At 33.3% G+C, this 22,119-nt stretch overlaps 1 protein-coding gene across 1 annotated transcript in view; it reads left to right on the top strand.

Annotated features, from left to right (window-relative positions):
• CSMD3 (CUB and Sushi multiple domains 3) overlaps positions 1–22,119 on the top strand; it is a 611,488-nt gene that overhangs the window by 88,697 nt on the left and 500,672 nt on the right. Inside the window, 1 exon segment of the mRNA XM_032131786.1 lies at positions 21,521–21,633. Within this exon segment, the coding sequence (XP_031987677.1) occupies positions 21,521–21,633 (113 nt within the window).

The raw sequence follows: 22,119 nt of genomic DNA, 5'->3' as shown, positions 1-22,119 counted from the left end.
TCTGGTACTTAATCAACAGACTCACGCTGACTATAAAATTAAAATTAATTTCTTTGGTCCAACTTTGGTAAAAGCAGAGAGAAAAATGACTGTAAAAATGTGTAAAATTACAATTAGTCCTTAATATTCATTCATATTAAATACTGTTACAATTACAGGTAGCTGAATTTTCTGTTTGCTTGGCTCTGGGGAGAGGCTCTGGTAACTAGGAAGGGCATGGAAAACCATCAGACATGCCAGAACAAGAAGCCAAACTGGCTTGTCTGGCCATGCATAGGAGTTGGACCTGTCTCAGTGGTCTGCAGGACCACAGAAGGAGCTGAATGAGTGCTTTCCCCACCTGGGGAAGGAACACCCATATGGGTGAGCTGAGCACCCCACCAATGCCTGCCCCTAGCCTGACAACATTCTCAGATACCTGTCTCTCCATAATAAATGTGCCTGGTATTACTGACAACATAAGCAAATGTGTTTTAGCTCAAAACCCATAGTGTTGTTGCTCAAAACCAGTCACAAATTTAAGGTGTATTTTTTCTGAATAATTTACTTTTTTTTAGTATTATTTTAGAGTTTTGAAATCATAGAATTATCCATCCTTTTCTCTACATCTAAAATTTTATTGAAAACCATTCAGGACACTGGATAAATAAAAACAAATCAAAACAATACCAACAACAAAATCCAAAGCAAAATTAAGAATACTTTGCTAATTTTATGTTCTTAAAATATAAAAAGCACTAAGTAAACTGCTAACAATCTCTAATTTTAAAAGGGGGAAAATATATTTCTAGAAGACTAGATTTTGCCTCTAAAACTTTCTATTTTTAAAGTGAAAGGATTATAATTTACATCTTCCATGTGCTAAATTGTCAAATTTATTTTACAGATTTTTTTATGAAGAAAGGCCAGCAAAGAATAAGTGTTGGCACTAGCAGAAGCTTCCAGTGTCCTCATTTAATAGTTCTGTTTGCTTTTGTATTTCTTATTCTGACACATATATTTTTCTCCTTTTAATAGATATCAGTCTGTGTCAAACAGGCAGCTATTAGGCTATTCTGTTAATACTGTCGTGTCAACTAATACCACCCTGGTAGCTACCGTAAGCCTTTTTTTCTGACTCAGACCCTTTCCTTCTCCTGGTCCTCAGAAATTTATCCATATTTTTTTCAGAACACTTATATATATGTATGTTGGATCCTTTACTATCTCCCAGCCAAGCTCCATACCTTATGTTTTTTGGGAAACTATTAAGCTATTATTATTGGAGCAAGTGCTCCAATCTTTCTCATATTCATTCTCCTCAAAACCAGAAGTCAAAAAAAGCCCCACATTTTTTCTTTGCTTTTACTTCCTTCCTCCTCCATTTCTGCTATGTCAGGGTTTCCACTTATAGAATTTCCTGACTGTAAGACTTGTTTTACTTGCCCTGTCTTTTCTCACTTCCTCTCCCTTTAGGTGATCTACAGTACTACAAGATGTAGTGCAGGGTGCCCAAAACTAGTGCCAATGTCTTGTCTGGGCAAAATGCCACAACAGTGTGTTGATTCTCCCTCCTGAATTCAAATTTTGTTGTATTAAACTCCATTTAACTTCATGCATGTGTATCCTTTTTTTCTTTTTGTTTCTCATATGAAAAATTCCTTCTTAAACCATATAAACACCCTTTCAGAGTATTTTATCAATTCATTTAGATTACTGCCATTTCAAACAGCAGTTGGAGTATCTAACTCCAAGTTAATTCTGTACCTTTCATTTACAAATATAACAGTTGCTCAAGTAAGAAGACTCTACTAACAAAATAAAGAAAAAAATGTCAGCTCTGTGAGGTTCTAGATTAAATCTGGCAAGCTCTCTTTGATTTTTTGGTTATCAGGGCTTTAAGACATGTCACAGTGGAATATTTGCAGTCTTCATTCACAACTAACTCTGAAAATTGAAATTTACAAAGATTTCTTTTTCACTCTCCTGCTTATGTCTTTTTGGATATTGATGTAGACCAGGACTTGTTGATAGGGAGACAATGAATCATTTACTGTACCTCAAAAAGTTCCATTATCAATCACAGCTCTGATTTTTTTCAGCTCAGGCTGTTTATTATGCCCTAAGAATACACATTTTTCTCCTCTCACCACTGTTCACTTTCTGTCCAAATTTTCAACCAGAGCAGATACTGTGAGCTGATTAGGATCAAATTAGGGATTCTGCACTTTTGAAAAAACTTCAAGTGTCTTATCTCATTGATTTTTATTTCAGCTGCTCCATGGCTCTCTAGACATCTCCATTATTTGCCTGGAAAGATAAGAAATAAAGGAATTTAATTTCAAAATTTAGGGACTAGTGAACAAAACCAAACAGGATGACACTCTCAGTTCTTAAAGAAAGTGAAAATATAAAAGGTATAAATCCTAGACAAAGACCAACGAGGAGATAAGGATACAGAAAGCAACAGGAACAAATACCAAAGCAGATGAAGGAGAGAAAAACGTCAATTAAATAAAGAAAGAAGGCACCATCAACAAAAGTGGAAAACCGTGAGATAGGTAACAGAACTGAATGATTCTTAATAGGAAAATTTTCACTGCATGAACAAAAAAATAAATACTGCAAAGCTGTAAACAGAAGGTATGTAGAATCTTGAACTGAAAATTGATAGGGACACAATAATAAATATCTACAAGCAAAACTTGTAGATAAGAGAAACAGATAATTGAAAGAAATGTAACAGAATGAAATGTATAGGTAAACATATTCAGCTCTATATGGATTCTGAGTAGACAAGACATTTAAACAGATTTTTTTTTAGATCTGAAAAGTTTGCTTTATGAAAAAATACACTGAAGCAATAAAATTCTTGGCACTCTTCTTATAAATGCAAAGCTGAAACATATCAATTGTTCTATACTCTTAGGAATATTTTGATATGATTTTGAAAGTCTAGATACTGATTGAGAGAGAAAGGTATATAATTAAAACTGATAAAAGAATGTGCTAGCCCAGACAAGGTGCCACTTGTCTCTTGAATTTATGCTTACATTACTGCAAAGAAGCCAAGGTTTTTACAAGTTTGGAAAGAATAGCTAGCTAGAAGGGAAATCTGAAGTTAAATTGTAAGGATTTTGAACCCAAACCCAAAACCAAACCAAACCAAACTAAATGAAACACAAGCAACCAACTAAAACTTCAGCTATATTTTAAGGTGGAGGCAACTTTCTAGTAACTGACATTAGCAAGAGACTTTCCCATTATCAGCCTTCCATAGGATATCTTTCCTTGAACTGAATGGCCAGTTGAAGTGGCTGATGGATATTGGACTAGCTTGTTTACTTCTCATGTAGTGCAAGATAAACCTCTTTTACAACCTCTGAGTTTATTATCTATCTTTGGAAAAACTGGTAACTAGATTTAGCTGGTAACTACCTAAATATGAGGAGTGCACACGATAGTTTTGTAATGAGATGAGTGTGGTCATCTCTGAGAAACAAAAACTTTACTTATTCACTTTTCTTTGTGTCGTTAAATTGCTTAATGGCATTTGAAATAACCTAGGAAGAAAAGTTGATTTTTGTTGTGGAGGCCATCTTTGCACTGTAACACAACAGGCCAGCACTGTCTGTGGCCATTAGTTTTCCATCTATGTTTCAGTGATAGAAAGGAATAGAATGATCACAATAATAGTCTTGTCCCAGAAAGTTATAGTCTATGGGAAAGCATCATTCTATTACAGGGTTGTCTAACTGTTAGACCTGTTTACATGACATAAAGGTAACCCTTAAACCAGCTGTTAAATTCACCTTGTATTGTTGCAATTGACAGTATCAATAAAAATACCTTATAAAGTTGATAATTGAATCAGAATATATCTGGAACTAAATATATTGTCACTAAACTAAAACCTGAACATTTGGTTCCTGTGTGAATAGACTATTTCTATTATCTTTGGAGAAAGTCATGATCCTTCTAGTTTAACTGGTACGTCTGCAGAAAGCCAAAAGGAACCTTTGAGGTTTTGTGCAAATATAGGTGTGTACGTGTATTTACATATACACTAATTAGAAAGAAGATCAGGCATACAGCTTGACCTAGAGAACTTTTCTCTCTGTCTCTCTAATATTTCTCTTATATTATGATTGTGGTTCCTTATTTCTGAAAAGCGACTCCTATAGATTATGTTACATCGCACAGTTGGAAATTAATATTTTATCATTCAAATTGTTTTGATGCCTGAAACTTAAGAACAAATTAATGTCAATAATATACTGGAAATCCCTGAATATGTTGATATGGACGAGAGACATTGCCTACCAAAAAAACCCAAACCAAAAAATCACAAAAACTAAACCAAAAACAATGCCAAAAAGCCACCACACCCCCCCCCCCGAGATCCTTTTTAAGGGTTAGTAGCATTAAAAAATTCTCTAAATCTGATGTCATTTCTTCTGTATCCAGTGCAAGTCTTTAGGATGTAAATGTAGCAAAAGAATTAGTTACGCAGAAGTGTCTTTTTCATTAAGATTTACAAATTCAGCCATGAAATTATAGCTTTTTTTATATGGTCCAATATGCTTCCATTTTGCATTGTAAAACATATATCCTACACATCTAGTTTTCAGTGTATAAAAAATTTAGCTTCTGTATGTCTGTAACCTATGTACAAAGAACTGAGGTAATTTTGCTCATTAAATGTTGCTGCCTTATAATATGAAACAAGCTGTGCACAGAAATGAATGTGTATTTTATCTAGTTTTAAAGAATATTAGAAGCTCCTCTGAGGTAAAATAGATTTGCTTTTCTTGCTGACACTCTCCATATATCCACCATACTAAAATTATATAAGTAAACTAAGTTTAACTGAGATTTTCTAATTCTAATCTTTTATTAGATAAAAGCTGTTCATTCTCAACTGTGGTCTGAAAGAAACCAATAAAGACTTCTACTGCTAAAGTCTGCAGGTGGACATTTCTCTAACACTTTTTTACAAGGTGATTAAAGTTGTTGATGAGAGAGCTTCTCCAGAGTAACCAGCATCTATCTAGAAAGAATTGAGCTCATATTTTTGGGTGGAATGCTGGGTGCTGGAAAAAGAAAAATGAAAAGGGCCTAGTGTGATGATCTAAATAGTAAATGATACATACAAAACTGAGGAATGTTTTGGAGAGATATTACATAAGTAAGATATGAGGGGAATGAGAGGAGATAGGTGCTGTAAAGTGCATAGCAGACCTATATACTCCCAAAGGGAACTGACACACTTCAAAATGTCAATATCATGAGTGGTGACAACAACTGCATTTTTGGCTATTTCTGTACTGTTAATTATCATATATTGCACTATTTCAGTTGTCATTTAGAAAATAGTTGTCCGTAATTCCAAAAAGATTTATACAGTTTGAAGGAAATGGTAAATACTAAAGGACATAATTTTCTAATAGAAACCACTGACACGCATTTTTTGTCATGGTAAAATCTGGAATTAAGTCAAAGTAATGTTTGGGTTTTTTTCCTAATTTGAAGCTCAGTAATTTCTTAGGTTACTGCCTTCATTACATACTATGATACTTGGTATTCCAGCTCTATAAATATAATCTGGATGAAAAAAGCACAGTGGCATGTTAATCATGGTAATATATTTCATAGCCTTTTGAATATTGATAATCGTAAAAATATTCTTTGCCTAGTTCCATTATAAACATGTTATACCAGACCATGTGAAAAAGAATCATGGCTGTAATAGTTCCTATTAATTATTTTTATTTCCTGTGTGATTTTGAATGAGTATGGGAAGTGAAAACGTATTTAAATATAGAATTGAAAAAAATACTTAAAATGTAAAAACATCACAAGATCCTCCATTCCCCCCTCACACACAAAAAAAATAGAAAAATCAATTAAACCTCTTGACTGTCCAAAATACAGAGAAATATGAAAAATTACAGTATCCACTAAATAAATCAGTTAAACTTTTTCTCCCAAATGAAAGACTATAGTAAATATTACCAAAAAGTATTATGTTTCCACATATAAATACTATGGACAAGTCTCATTATCAGGAAGTGTATTATAAATTATACCAGTTTGGTTATAGGGAAGGTAAAAAATTATAATGGAGATATCTTGCTTTTCTGAAATTAGATGAAAATCTATGGATTTGACTACAGTTTTGCATGAAAAATAAGTACTGAATGTATTTGTAACTTCCTCTTTTCATAATATTACTTTCACTATCAAACTGTTTTCTACAATTTATCTACTTCATTTCATTGAGCACTCAATAAAATTGTTTTATCCATTTCTATCCTACCTTTCTAAGACCCCCCTAATTAATCATTGTCTCATAATTTTTTTTTTTTTTTACTTAACCGTTCCATATTTGCAGTTCTATCTATGAATAATTTTTTTTAACATCACTTTTTTTTTCAGGATATCAACTAAATTACTAGAATTATAAAATTACAAAAATCCCTCACCTACAAAAATGCTAGACAAGTTTCTATTTCTATCATAGTATTTGCACCTGTAATTAGCAATATGCTGGTAGGTTTTCAGCTTTGGGTATACTGAAAGTTGGAATTACATTTGAAACGATTGTTCAATTTTATGTGGAGGTTTTAGAAACCTTTTCTCTTGCCCTGTGTTTTGCCTGAAGTAGATTTAATCTTTCTGTATCTAAAGTTTTCTTTATGGTTGTCTAGGGAAATTAAATCTAGTTTGCTTGGGTTTTTTCCCAGTCTATTATTGGATATTGTTTTTTGTTTAAACATTTTGTTGTTTAGAACTGCACTATGTTATCGATCAACATGCTGTAACACCAGGTTACATTATTATGCTAATGTAATCCAGATATATATGGAAGTGGCTCTTAACAATGGTTTATGAGGTGCAGCTGTAAGAAATCTTTTAACTGATAGTAAGCCATGAAGAAGTCAAATCAAAAACATGAGTTACTTTTTAAAAAAATAATTATAACCTTTGGCACACAAACAAATTTATTTATTTATTGTGCTTTATGTTTGGTTGTTGGTATGGCAGGTTTTTTAGCAAAAAATGTGTTTTCTTAGACAAAGTCTATTTTTTCAGATTGGTATTTAGAGTAGTGGCCAGTTATTCTTGATATTGAATTCAAAGTTAAATTTGAAGAAAGGTTCAAATCAAGACCAACTTTGAATGTTCTAAAAAATCCTATTCACTTTCTGCCCTGTTGAATGGATTGTGTCTGAAGAATAATTTTGAACTGATTTCACACTTTGTATTATGAGACTTAGTGGTTTGAAGAACTTATATTTAACATTTTTATAAAGCATATATACATAAAATGTAAGGAAAATGGATTTAAACTTTTTACATAGGCTTTTTTTTTACTGTGTTTATCAGTTCCAGTACTAAAAAGTAACAACTCTAACTCCTTATGTTGGTATGAAATGTAGGTATCTTTTTTGTGAGATATCCTGTTTACAGTAATGATTGTTTCCTTTAAAAGTCTTGTTTACTCCCCTATCTGATTCTGTTAATGTCAGTCAACATGGCTCTGATAGGGAATCAAGATAACACAGACTAACCTATCCTTTGATGACTGTAAATTGATCAGCTAGGTGGAATCCTATTTCTATTATAAATTAATTTTTATTTAAACCCATTTGTTAAAAGGCAAATGCTAGTTGCAGACCTGGCAGTCCAATTACTATCTACAGATACTCATTTTATGTGAACATAGCTATTATCCAATCCTAAATACAGAGACAAACACTAGTTGCATTTTCTTACCCGATTTCAGCAAAAGTAACAGAATCTTTTAAAATCTCTTTTCTGAAATTATTGTGGTTTTTCTTTCTTCATTTTGGAAGTACTTCTTCTTTGTTAGAACAGTTATTAGAAGATTATGAAAAGTGAAGGTTAGAATAAGGCAGCTAACACACTTCTGTAATATTATCTATACTTTCCAAGTTCAAATTTTTAATTCAGATTTTTGTCCCTTGAAAGTGGGACCTTATCTTCTATTTTAAACTCAAGTATCCTTTTCTTAAAAAATGCTTTTCATTTTCCTGCTAGAAGTTTTGCTATGGCATTTCATATGTAGTAATCAATATAGAATTAATAATTTATCTGCTATGAGACTGAAAATTACATGGTTTTATTATTTATGTTTATATAGTACATAAATTGTACTTATGTAATAGATACATTAATTTAGAACCCTTTATTTCACTATGTTTGTGAAGACCATTCTAGAGTCACATTTATGATTTGATGGGATAAAAAGCACCTCAAGAGCCACAACTTTTTTCCCTAGATCTGTCTTTTCCAGAATTTAGATCTGCAAATGTAAAATATTTTCCACTATATCCTGGTTTTCTTATCTTCCACTTTGCATTTTATTTGATCATCTGTTTCATTGCTTTTGTACCCACCACACCCCCAAGGGCATTTCACAATGGATATCAGAAATTCAGAGCTTAATTTCTCACCGCAGTGGTCAAAGAGGAAGTCTTTATTCATACTTATTTCTTCATTGCACTGGATTCAGGCTTTGCCTTGAAATACCATATGCTCCAAACCTCTATGTGTAAAGATAGACATTGGAGGAGAGACACCTTTACTCTAGCATCCTCTCTTCCCTCTCTTGCTCTTTCTTTCATACTCTGCTTATATGGTCTCCTTTAAAGTGACTGTGTGAAAATTAAGTTGGTTCCAACTCTGAGTGAAAGATTTCTGGAAGAATATGAATGAAATAAAGTCCATGGGATTTTGGTTTGCTTGTTTTAGCTATCGCAGCTAATTTAGCTGATGAACTGGTTGGTTTTATTCTATTGGTTGCCATTACTCAGTATTAAAAGACTGAGTTTTTCATATTAAAAGCATAGATTCTGAAATATATGCATACAGTTTGTTCTCTTTCATATGCCCTGCTACTACAAATTTATCTCTATACCAGAACAGAAATAAAGTGTGTGGTGATAATGTCACAAGCCTTTTGCTCATGGATGAATTCCAAAATGATGCAGAATATTTAGTATAAGTTGAAGCTGTTCTGGAAGTTCCTGGCACCTACACTGGTGATAAGCAAAATATGGCATCTCTCCTTTACATATTGTGCTATTTTCACACATTAAGGCAAAGTTACAAAAGATAGTCCAAATCATAAAAGCTTGTTGTCACTCACAGAAGCAAACCCGTCTCCCATGTTCCTCTGATTTTGGCTGTGGGATCCTTCTCTTTTTTCCATTGGCTCTGGCACTCATCAGGCATATCACTTTGTGAATATGCTTCCCTTTGCTAACTGAATTGACTCGGGTTTATTTTTAAAGCATTAGTTCTCCATTGGGGTGGTTAAATAAATTCAGAGAGAAGGGTGCAAATGACTAGCTCCAGTGTGAAGTCAGTGTTAGAACTCTGGGAAAACTGGAAGAAGCAGGTTCCTCTCCTTTGGTGCTTTGAAAGCTCCAAGATCTCATAAAATATATTGTCAATCTTTACCCAGTTTTAAGATGAGAACAACAGACTATATTGTCACAATGTTCCAGCTGCTCAAGGATAAAAATATGTACTGCTTACTTCATTTTTTTTTTAATCTAGTTACTTTAAGGACCTAGGATTCTTTCAAGTTCTCTCAAGGTTATTGTTTTGATATGTTTTGTTCTTATCAGTTTTTCTCTCCAAGAAGCAGGGAAATCCACATCCTACAGATTTTTAAAGACTATTTGTATGTAGTGCAATATCTCATTCTTCTTACTTATCATTTGAAGTTCTTGATATTTTTATGCCTTAAAACAAATTGACTGCTTTAGAAAAGATAATTAGTTATCTGTTTCATTTCTGATGCTAGAAAAAAGTGGAGAGTTGTATAATAAGTTTTACACTGATAATGGATGATGGCAGTTTTTAGAAACATGTTTTGTACAGAATATAGTGATCATACCAGAACCTGATGAGTGCTTTATTGTTTAGTTCAAAGCAGCTGTTCAATTAACAATGTTCAGCCTTGACCTATGATCATTGTTTTAAAATAGTAGATTGCATGAACAGTTTTGCATTTTGACAAGGAAAAATTATCATTTGACAAAAAAACAATTAGTTCATAAATCATATGTAAATTTGTTAATGACTTGTTGAATAAAGTATAAGATATTTTTATCACTATTTTCAGTGAGATTAAAACTTGAATCTAGTTGACCACTTCTGCTCAATCAAGTTTGCTTTGTTTTATAGACTATTAAATTCTGTTTACTTATTTTAGACCTACTGAATAGATGTATAAAAATTGTAGGAGTTACTCCTACTTATATTTTAATTAGAATACTTTTAAGGAAGCCTTTACATTTCTTACTTTCTTCCTGAGTCGATGGGTAAGTAACTGCTTCTTTAGAAGGAAAATTGAAAGACCAAAGATAACCTGAATTTTACCAGGATGTTGCACTTCAACCTTGCGATACTCTCAACTGCAGTTCAACACCTCTATTAACTTCTCAACATGTTCACATGAATGCACACAAGAATATCCAAATCAAACCCTGAAGGGAATTGAACTTAATTGTCCATTACTCAGTAGATAAGTGTTATCCTTTTCCAACACACTCCTGAGATTTAAAAGATGTTTGTTCTGAATTGGTGTGTAAGAAGGAACATAAGAGGCTGGGTTGGCTTTGGCTGGCTGCCAGATGCCCATCAGCCACTCCATCCCTCCCCCTCAACAGCAGGACAGCAAGAGAAAATAAGATTAAAATCTCCTGTGTCAAAAGATGAGGAGATCTTACCTTTACACCTGAACCCAATGCACACATGAAACTTACACGTTAAAGACCCTCAGTTTAATTCACTGCCTAAAAATTGATTGATTTCTTGAATCATGAGATTTTTATATCCCTCCTAAACCTTTAGCAATTCTATCAGTGATATATTCCTGAACTCTGAACTTACTTATTAGCTACATGTCCAATCCCTTTCTGAATACTTTTAAACCCCTGGATTAATTAAAGAACTAGTTCAACAAGGTAATTGAACTTCATCTTACCAGTTTTAGTTTGACACTTTCCAGTTTAATTAATAAATGTGAGTATATAACGAGTGAGAGACTTGATCACCATCATGAGTGATTGTGTCATCCAAATCATCTGAATTTTGGAGTTTATTTGATCCTCACTTGGATTAGCTACTAATGTTTGCTGACTTGCCCTTGCCATTCTTGGAACCTGCTATTAGGATATGGTCTTTTCTGCTCAAAGCTCAAAAAGGCATGGTTGCATAGGTGGGTGGCCAAGGCATGAAAGAGTTACTAAGGGAGATTAGTTTTACTCTGGCAGTTAGTAGAGTCATCAGAAAGATATGAACATGGAAATATTGTTGATGTTATCCATCAGATTAGATACAGAATTCTCAAATCTTCAGAAGCTTAAATTCTTATGCAAGATGTAAACAGTGTTATTTTGCTCTAAGAAATGTTGTGGTGTACTAATTTTAAAATATTCCTTTTTTTTTTTATTTTGGAAGATGTAAAACTTCTTTTCATTTCATTCTTCAATCTAGAAAAGGAATAAAAAATTTAAAAAGTAACTCAGAAAACCCATCCCAAACATATACTGTAAACTTAGGAATGTAGGGTGCTTTTGTGTGCCTGTAGAATCATACAATCATTGTGTTCCCTTGAGTCCTGACAGTGGTCACCACAGAGAAAGATCAGTGCCTGCCCCTCCTCTTCCCCTCAAGAGGAAGCTGCTGTAGACTGCAATGAGGTCCCCTCAGTCTCCTCTTCTCCAGGCTGAACAGACCAAGTGACCTCAGCCCCCATATAGCTTCCCCTCAAGGCCCTTAAATATCTTTGCTTCCCTCCTTTAGATGCTCTCTAATAGTGTTATATCCTTCTTATATTGTGGCCCCCAAAACTGTACATGGTACTCAAGTTGAGGCCACACCAGTGCAGAATAATGTGGGACAATCAACTCCCTCAACTGACAATGCAGTGCTCGGTGCACTTTGTAGATCTACTTGATGTAGAAATGCTCTTGTAAGATTTATACAACAAATAAATAGTGGTAGTACTAACAAAGGTTTGATTTTTTCCCCTCCCCTCAGTTAGAGGTTTCAGGGACACCTTATTGTGGAAGAGGGCTTGTAAGAAAGAGGGGGAACACACTTTCAGTAGGGCATGTAATGATAGGACAAAGGTTAATAGTTTTAACTAAAAGAGTTTAGATTCAGACTGCATGTAATGAAGACATTTTTTACAGTGAGGATGGTGAAACAGTGGGCCAGATTGCCCAGAGAGGTAGTAGATGTCCCATCCCTGGAAATATTCAAGGTGAGGTTGGATGGGATTCTGAGCAGCATCATCTAGTTGAATATGTCCCTGCTTGTCGCAAAGGACTTGGACTAGATGACTGTTAAAGGTGCCTCACAACCCAAAGCTTTCCATGCTTCTATGACTTTACTTACCGTAAGAACTGTGGAAAAGAACTGTCTCTCTGCAGAGAGTAGGGCTTTTAAAACAAGCCTGAATCCTGATATCCAATTCTCTGTACCTGTCCCTCCACTGGAAGAACAGCACTTTCTGACTTCAGTGTGACTTTGGTTATCAGACTAAAGATGTTAGAATTGGAAGGTCCTCTCTCCTGTGGTATTTGTGATCACTTAGGTCTTTTACAGAGATCAGGTGACAGAGCCTATTATCACACAGAATTGTTTGAATTTGATGTAGCGTGTCTCATGAATAGTTAAGGACTGGATATGACTGCCCAGAAGGCTGAGACACCTCCTCCTTTGTAGACTTTCAGGACTTACAAAGCCCTGAACCCCGTTTTGACCTCAGACCCGCCCCTGCTTTGTTTGCTATCCTGTTATCTAGTGATGTGAAATGAATATTTTTTTATATCCAAGCAATCTTTTTACAGTAACTTTCACAAGTATTTTTCATATTTTCAATATAAAAGCTTTTCTATTTATTTATTTGGGATGATTTATGTAATTTTGGAAACCTGCAAGGGAAAACCATAACAGGAGTGAGAAAAATCTTTCTTTTGTGGCATTCATGCTACTTTACAGTGGATATGGAGACAGTAAAAAATGCTAAAGCCATTAGAGCTGTGTCTCAAGCACTAGGCTGTGGAATTTGATATAGAAATCCGATAGCATGAGATGTACTTCAAACAGAGTGATCTGTATCCCTTTGTATATGGAATATGGACTATTCAGTTTCCAAGAAGGAGGAGAAGCATAGGTAAATATGTTCTGGACCACTTTAAAGGTTTTATTCAGAAGCAAAGATATTTGTACTTAACGCTTACAGGTAACTTTTAAAAATAATTTATTTTTTTTCTCTTTCATATACTTAAAAGCATTGTTGATATTTAAATAATGTATTTAATGACATAGCATATATTTTATCAAGGATTTTGGTAGTGAAATACATAACTTAATTTTTAAAAGCATATTACCTTGCCTTTCCTAGCTTTTCTGTTGACTACCATTTATGGCTGACTGCTATTGCTACTTTTCAGTAGCTTTTGAAACAGCTTTTCACAGCTTTTGAAACTTTCTGCTGGTGGATGCTCAGTTTGCTGTTCAGAGATCAAAGAAACTGTTGTGGTTTAACCCAAGCTGGTGACTAAGCACCACACAGGCACTCTCACTCCCTCACCAGGGGGAAGAGGAAGAGAAATGGAAGGGTAAAAGTGATAAAACTCATAGATTGAGACAAAGACAGTTTAATAGGAAAGCCAAAGCCACACATGCAAGCAAAACAAAACAAGGAATTAATTCACCACTTCCACAGGCAGACAGGCAGGTGTTCAGCCGCCTCCAGGAGAGCAGGGCCCCATGAGGAGTAATGGTGACGCAGGAAGACAAACGCCATCATTCCAAACATCTCTCCTTCCTTCTTCTTCCCCAGCTTCATAAAATGAGCACACCACCATGTGATATGGGATATCCCTTGGGTCATTTGGAGTCAGCTATCCTGGCTGTGTCTCCTCCCAACTTCACATTCACCCCCAGCCCCCTTGTGAGTGTGACAGTATGGGATACAGCGAAGGCACTGCTCAGCAAGAACAAAAACATCCCTGTATTATCAACACTGTTTTCAGCACAAATACAAAACATAACCCATGTTAATCAGTGTGAAGGGAATTAACTACTCCAGTCAAAATCAGCACAGATGCTTACATTCTGATGAATTATTATGGAAGCAACACAACAAGAAAAGAACACAGAACAGCCTGAAAGAGAAACAGATTCTAGATTTTACATTCCCATGAAAGAGGGCAACCAAAAAAATTATCAACCAAAATATGTGATGTCAAATTTGATACACTCAACATTTAAAATCCATAGTTCATTAAGTAATCACATCTTCTCTTTAATACCTCAGTATTCAAAATAAGAAAATGCCATGATATGCAGAAGTAAGGGGATAGGGTTCTCAGAACCAAATATTTTATGAGTATTAGATGAAAACAAAATTGTGTCTAGAAAAAAATACTGTAGAAGGTTGTTATTTTAGTTGAGTAGATGCTGGTCACAGGAAATGCAGCAGCAAATTGGGTGAGAGGATCATGCTTTTATCTTAGAAAATGCAAATAAGCAAACCCTTCTATTGAGGACTTTATTTTTTTTTAATAATAATTAGAGCTAGTGGGAAAATGTTAAACAATATCTGGCAGGCAAAAGATCTCAGTAAATTTGAAATTGAATCAGTGTAGCATCACACTAGTCAGATGTTAAATCTAATCATCTGCTACTTAGAAAATTAGTAGAAGTGTATATGAATACAAAACCACACAGATAGGGCTCCAGCAGCTAATAATTAATTCATTAACTTGTCCAACAAGACCAAGCCCCAACAGTACCTTACTAAGTTGAAGATGTATTTATTTGCTAAGTATTGACCAGTACTCTCTTCATAAATAACAGATAACAAGTTACTGGACAAACTAGCAAATAAAATGACTGGTATAAGGACAATAGTTAGCTTAATGGGAAAAATCCACTGGTGATGCAGCTTCATTTATATATGTGCTATGGATTTTAAGACTAATAGTCTCTGAAGATTACAAAATTAAGTATGTATCATTAAGACCAAAATTTCATAGTGGAAGGAAAAAAAAGTTGCATTCATGTAAAAGAAAAAAAAAATAGAAATATTTTAACTGTTCTTTGAAAATATCAGATATTTCAGTTTCATGTAAACAGCTAAATACAGAATAAAATTCCTGTTGCCTTCAGAAAGTTTGGTTTTATTTCTGGGGAAGATTCTCAATTATAGTATACAAAAGTTCATTTTACCTACTTGTCTTTTATACTTGGCATTTTGCTTATTACATATATTTTTTTTCAGAATCCATCTTCTCCTTTTGACATTAAGAATAAACAGTTCTTGTGAGATCAAACTAAAAGTGAGAATGTATGGGCTTTGACAGTCTTTTTAATTTAACAGTCAAAGTTACAATAAGTTGACATGTTAACGTTTTATGTTTCTGCATCATTTTGCCAAAATTAGGTACAAACATTTCTTGCACCGTTCAGATTAGACTAAAATTCTTCCTGTTGTAAAATTTCTACGAGCTAATCAAAAATTCATTGAGATCAAGTGAGACTGCTATTCACTTAAAAAAACTTTTTTGATTAATTTCTTCAGATACTATCCAATCCAAGCTGAAATATTCTACAGGAACTGTGTTTTCTTTGGAAATCACTAACACACTATAGAAAAGATAGAATCTTGTGAACCTGAAAAGAAAACAAAACAAAGAAAAGAGCTGTTAAAATACCTTTTTAAAAATTACATATTTAAAAGCATAATCAATGCTTTGTCAAAAAGCTGATATCTAAGACCTACAAGAGAAGAGGAAATACAGTCATTTATCATGTCACCGTCTCAAGTAAACAATTTATCTAGGAGCACTTTTGTATGCCTAATCAAGATTGCTTTCCATAATTTTAACTTTGCAATTGTGAAATGATTGCTCTATTTAGATCCTGAATCTGGGAGCTGGTCTTCCTTAAGGGCTGATGAGTTTATAGTTCAGCACGCAGCTTAAAGTTCACTTGACATACGATTAATGTTTTATCACAAGGACTACAGTAAAAGCAGAAAAAAAATGATTGATCAAACTGCAGAAATTTCCAGTCAAGAACTCTAAAATCTTGGAAACCACAAATCTAAGATGATTTGTCATTTTAAAATGATGTCATACGTGATTGAAAAAAGACAATGGGAGAGATTAAAATAGAGAGATTATAATTACTCTTGTAGTCTTTAAAAATATACTTAAAAAATGAAAAGAGATTCAACTGTCTAATGTATGTGCCTTCTTTTTTTGAATCTGTAGCACATGATAGAATATGGTAACCTACAGGAGGAAGAGACACAGTGACACACTCTGTAAATTACATGTTTGAAAGAAAATAATTATGTCATTTACAATCATTTATAATCCCAAAAAATATTACAAAAAATTTTCCTATAGATTCAAACATTATCACTACTGCTTAGAAATTATTTATTATATTTGAATTAATGGTGACAGAATATTTAGAAATTCCTGTGTACATAAGACAATGATTTATTTCAGACTCCATTGGGCTTTTTCCATTACTGAAAAAATAAATAAGGATGGAGTCAGAAGACACATAAAACACAGTGTGTTCACTGTGTTTCAAAACTAGTCTCTCACCTGGAAAAAGAAACCCTTTAGTCACTTTTTTGTATGTCAAGAAATTTTCTGCATTTTCATCCTGAGAACTTATAGACATCTGAGGACTCAAATAAAATCTGTTTTATTTCACCAAGAAGTCTTAGAATAAATATATAATAACTGTTATATTCACTTCTAAATATAGAAGTGAATATAAAAGTTATTATTACTAGTCTGTTTACAATATTATTAAACCTCATACTCAAAGCAGCTAATTACTTAAAAAAAATACAGCTAAAATTGTACAGATTCTTCCTAGAATCTACCTCTTTTCTGTGGTGGTGTTCTGTGGTGCTTTTGATGTCCATTTAGACACTCATCACTTTGGTTTCCTTGGGAGGATAAAGATGGCACCATGGGGTAGTTATGGCAAACAACCAGAAAGACTAATTCTTTGTCAAAGAGTATGATGGTGATGATTTTCTTCTCCTCAGTCTTGGGTCTACTTGGAGTAATTTAATCATGTATCTCATATGTCCCTTTCTCTGGCTCCAAGGCAATGGGTGTTTCTGTTCTCTGTTCTTATACTCTGACATGATTGCAAAAACATTGCCAGATTCACATTACTGAAACTACTTTACACAGCATTATAATTTTGCATGTAAATAATATATAAATTCTGAATACATATTGTGTTTCCAAATGATATATTTAATTTCACCATATTTACTACTGGAGTTTTAGAATTTCTATATACAATAATTTTTTTCAGGCTGAGCATCTGGTCTCTCCTCTGTAGAAAACTTGAATAAATAAAAATATCTCTTAACCTTTTCCTACACTCCCAGAAACATCTGTAGTCTTGGACTACATACATAATGTGTCCATTTCCTGTGGGTGTTAGGTGCCTGGCAAGCTTGTTAGACACACGAGCAAGAACAAAGCAAATATATTCATTCATATGCAGTGTATTCCTTTACAAATTTGTATCACTATTCTGTGTTTGATAACACTCTGTAGCTGAACTGCATAATCTAAATCAAATACTCAAGTAGAATGTCACAATTCAAAATTTGGGTTTTTAGGAGTTAAACCAGAAAGAAGTGTATTTTCCTCTCAGACCTCTCTAGACATTGTCTTTTAGTTCCCATGCTTTCCTATGGGTACCCAAGCCAGTATCAGTTACTTATGGGATCCCTTAATGAGGTCAGAGAGCACTAAATGAGATAATTCCAAAATCAAAAAGGGAAAGATGAAAAGGAACAGAGAATCCCACCAAAAAAAAAAAAAAAAAAAAAAAAAAAAAAAAAAAAAAAAAAATCAAAAAAGAAAGCACATCTGTTGTAGTACAAATTTTTTCTGCCAAAGTGGTAGATTATAAAGGCATGCTTGAAGAGCCTAGCACAAGATGCAGGCATGTCTAGAACCCTTAAGGAATCCTGCCTGGCCTCCATCTCTCCAGAAGCACATGGATCTCATGGTGGTACAATGCCATATCTACCAACTCTGTGCTGATGTTTCAAATATCTCACAGTGTCTAAAAACAGAAGTAGAGAGTCACCTGATAACTCCATTAGGTATTTTAAATTTGAAAAAAGTTGATACAAATGGAATGAGATATGCAAATGGAATGTAAGATGGAAAATTGCTGTGATAAAAAACCCCTCAGCTATGAGAGGAAATCTAAATTTTAAATGTATTTAATATGCATATGATATCTATTTAATGAGATGACTGCATATTTTGCATAATTGTTTGACCTAAAGTTTTACTTTTACCAGAGTACTCAGACATTTAGTTGTGACTGATCTGAATAAGTGACAATAGGATGTATGCACATAAATTATCATACAGATATTTTGCTTCTTACCTGCCATCTCTCTCCTGCAGTTATGATGTGGTTGTTATGTTTCATTTTAAATGGCAATGAAAACTGTTCCAGATAACACTTAGGACAGTTTGTAGGGTTTAACATACAAATAAGACTTAAGATCTGAAGTCAATGTCCTTTTGTACCTAATAAATAATACTCAAGTATTAGGTTATTTCAATAGTCAGAATGAATTACATTACAGGTCTTTCTAAAAATCTGTAGTATTTTACTGAGTGAAATTTGCATGTTGAATTTTTACTCATTAAAATTTTTGATTAATTTTGCATTCACTAAACCAAAAATATTATCTCTGAATTTCTTCATATCACCTTAAGTGTAGCAATCAAATTAAAGAAACAAGCTTATCTTTTTTGACTAAATGCAACATAATGATGCCTATAAAAGGTCCACCACTGAAAGCTAAATGGTATCCAACAGCTCTTATAATGATCTGTTTTGCATCAGGAGCAGTAATGTTTACTATGCTCGTACATATGTGTTCATTTTAAAAATCCACTACCCATCTAAGCTGTGCCTACGTACCACTCACAGAATTGAACACTTTGGGATAACTGTGTATTTCTTTTCTGCTGGATATATGTTTATACCAAGAATTTTTTATATTGTTGATTAGCTAAACAGATACCAGCTAAATCTACTGTGAGATACAAGTTAGAGTTTTATTCAAATTATTGGTTTGATTTTACATTAGGCCAGCTTATCTTAAGTGTTGATACTTACCAATGAAGTAGCGTATTGGTCAATGACCAAGCCATTGAAAAAAATGCTTTGATATTGACTTATTAAAAGACTATGCATATGCCATTTTGGGAGACGTAAGCATTTTATTAACTTTTTTTATTAATAGAACAAAAACATACCTTCCTATCAAATAAAAAATGCATTTCCTAAATCATAAATATTCTGTACATAATTCTCCATTTTTCATATTAACATAAATTCTTTAGTCTTCTTTTAATGATATTATTCATAAAGATGCCAATGACAAAACAAAAGATAGCTTTCTAAATACACCCACTGAGGACTTGAAACATATAAATATATGACTGTATACATCTTTAGGGGCCTTTGCTTCTTTTGTTCATGTTTTTAAATTTTCTGGTTATGTGATGCAAATACTATTATAATTTGTCTTTCATATCTGTCATGACTGTAACCAATGGCATAAATTGGCCATTGTATAGAGGAGGTTTTTCTTTTTGACTTTTTGTTTGTTTGTTTTTAAATTTTGTATTGTTTTCCAAAGATTGCTTAAGAAAAAACATCTATATAATACCCATTAGAGTATCTGTTAAGGACACCACGTATATAGTGATCAAAGAAAAACTTTTTATGATCCCCACAGCAAATAAGCTTCCTGGTAAATTAGTGGTACACTATATAGAACTCATCTAAATGTATCTTAAGGCTAAAAATAAGCAAAACATTAAATAAATGCTAATATTGCAATTACAGTATTTTTTTAGCAAATAATTTCCTGACCTTTTGAATTCTGGGCTTCTCATCACTCATATCCTTCCCTCTGATGAGACTAGAAATGCTGATAATGGCAGGACATAACTTATCAGTTAATTTGTGATTTCAGAAGAAGACTGAGACTGAATTTCAGAATAAGCAGCGGTAAACGTATTAAAACATCAGTAAACACCACTGGCGTTTGTTCTTACATCAATCAAAATTAAAAATATATGTCATCTCTTCCAGTAAAATTGAGTTTATATATTTCTCAATGTGTGCTCCAGACCAGCCTAGGTAGCTGTAGATATAGCTGCATTTAAAAACAAACAAATAAACAAACAAACAAACAAAATCTAAACACAAAAAACCTTCAAACAAACAAAAAATTTATTCTAACAATGAAAAGAGAAAACGTATATCTTGGGTAACCTAGACTAACTCTGATTTTAAGGCCACTTTGAACAGTAGCTTGGACTATGTGGCCTCTATAGGTCCCTTTTGAGCTAAATTTTTCTGTAGTTCTAAATTCAAAATAAAATATAAAATAAGGGCTTATCTACAAACACATGAAAATAATTTTAATCTCAATCATTAATAAAATATATCATCCTAATCTGCTACACAATTCACCACACATGGCTAACTGGGCTCCAAATGTATGTCTAGGTTTCACTGGTGTGTGTACATAGATAAATTCTTCAACTTGTTCTTTACGCATTTTTGACAGGTAAATATTATGGCCTTTGTTGGTTTGATATGAACCCTGATGAAGTTATTCTCCTAAAACTGAGGAAGATAACTGTTGTCATATATACATCAAATGAATATGTAGAAATTAGTATCAGCAGATCTTATCAGCAGTGCCGAGTACACGAAAAAATTTTCTTTCGTGTCTCAAACATAGTGGTTTTAATAGAACAAACAAAACCAAACATGCAAACAACAAAAACACAAACCTTAACAACCCTGTAACTCCTTTCAAGAGAGCTTTTGTTACGGATCTGTTATTTCACAATGACGCTGTTCTTTGAGTTGAAATCAGAAATTTCTTCTCAGAGGCTAAAGTGCACAGTTTAAATAATACTGAAGTCCCTCATTAAAGTGAATCATGGTCCCTGTTCTTTCATCATGTTACTGTGGAAAAATTCAGCTAATACAAACTTTAATAGAAACCGGTGCAAGATATATAGTGCAATATATTTTTGAACATAACCCTAAAGAGTGTAAATTGTCTGGTGGACTGTGATTTCTTTGGTTGTTTTATTTTTTTCAGCTACTGATAATCTGAAATGTATTTAAGTACAGTTTCTACATCTTACTATCATCTATACTAGGCACAGTTTTATCAAACTGTTGTTTCAGTGTCCATCAAAAATAGCCGTTTTATAATCCTCAATTACTATATAAAAATAATTTTTTCAAGTAATGCAAGCTACATATTTTTAAGACAGCTGTCCTTTCCATGATCAAATACTATTCAGAGCAGCAGCCTTTCACATATGGTTTTGTTTTCCAAACAATTAACCATGAGTTGTGCTTTTTTGTTTCTTAGGTTAACAGGATTTCATCTTCCTCCACCTGTGACAAGTACAAAATCTGTATTTTCACTGCGCTTGACAAGTGACTTTGCAGTTAGTGCTCATGGGTTTAAAGTTTACTATGAAGGTAAGACATTCTTAACAAAATATTCTGTTTTTTTCCTCTGGTCTCTATACATACAAAACCTAAACATCCCACAGAAATATACAAAAATACACATACATAACTTTATCCAAGTTACAATATTTGCTTTTCATGTAAACATTCACAGATGCATAGAGACATATGTCAAACCAAAATATTTAAAACCTTACAATGTATAGTCCGATCCAGACACAAATATTTTATGACCTCTAATAATGTCAAGTTCTTTAAATTCTGAAAAACTTAATTGTTATTGTTCTGGTCCTTCTGACGCATGCTTATTCAAATTAACATCAAGACATTACTAGCTAGTCTTGAATTTTGCTAGATAGTGGAATCTGAAAGTTTTGTGAATGGATTCCTTCTTATATGTTTGCACAAGAAAACTGCTGACTCAGTTCTCTGAATTGACATAAAGCTATTTCTCTATTACAGTTTTCACAATTTTCTATAATTTTCACACAGACA

This window comes from Corvus moneduloides, chromosome 1 (assembly GCF_009650955.1).
Source record: "Corvus moneduloides isolate bCorMon1 chromosome 1, bCorMon1.pri, whole genome shotgun sequence".
Classification (NCBI taxonomy): Eukaryota; Metazoa; Chordata; class Aves; order Passeriformes; family Corvidae; genus Corvus; species Corvus moneduloides.
This window is presented reverse-complemented; position numbering and strand designations above follow the sequence as displayed.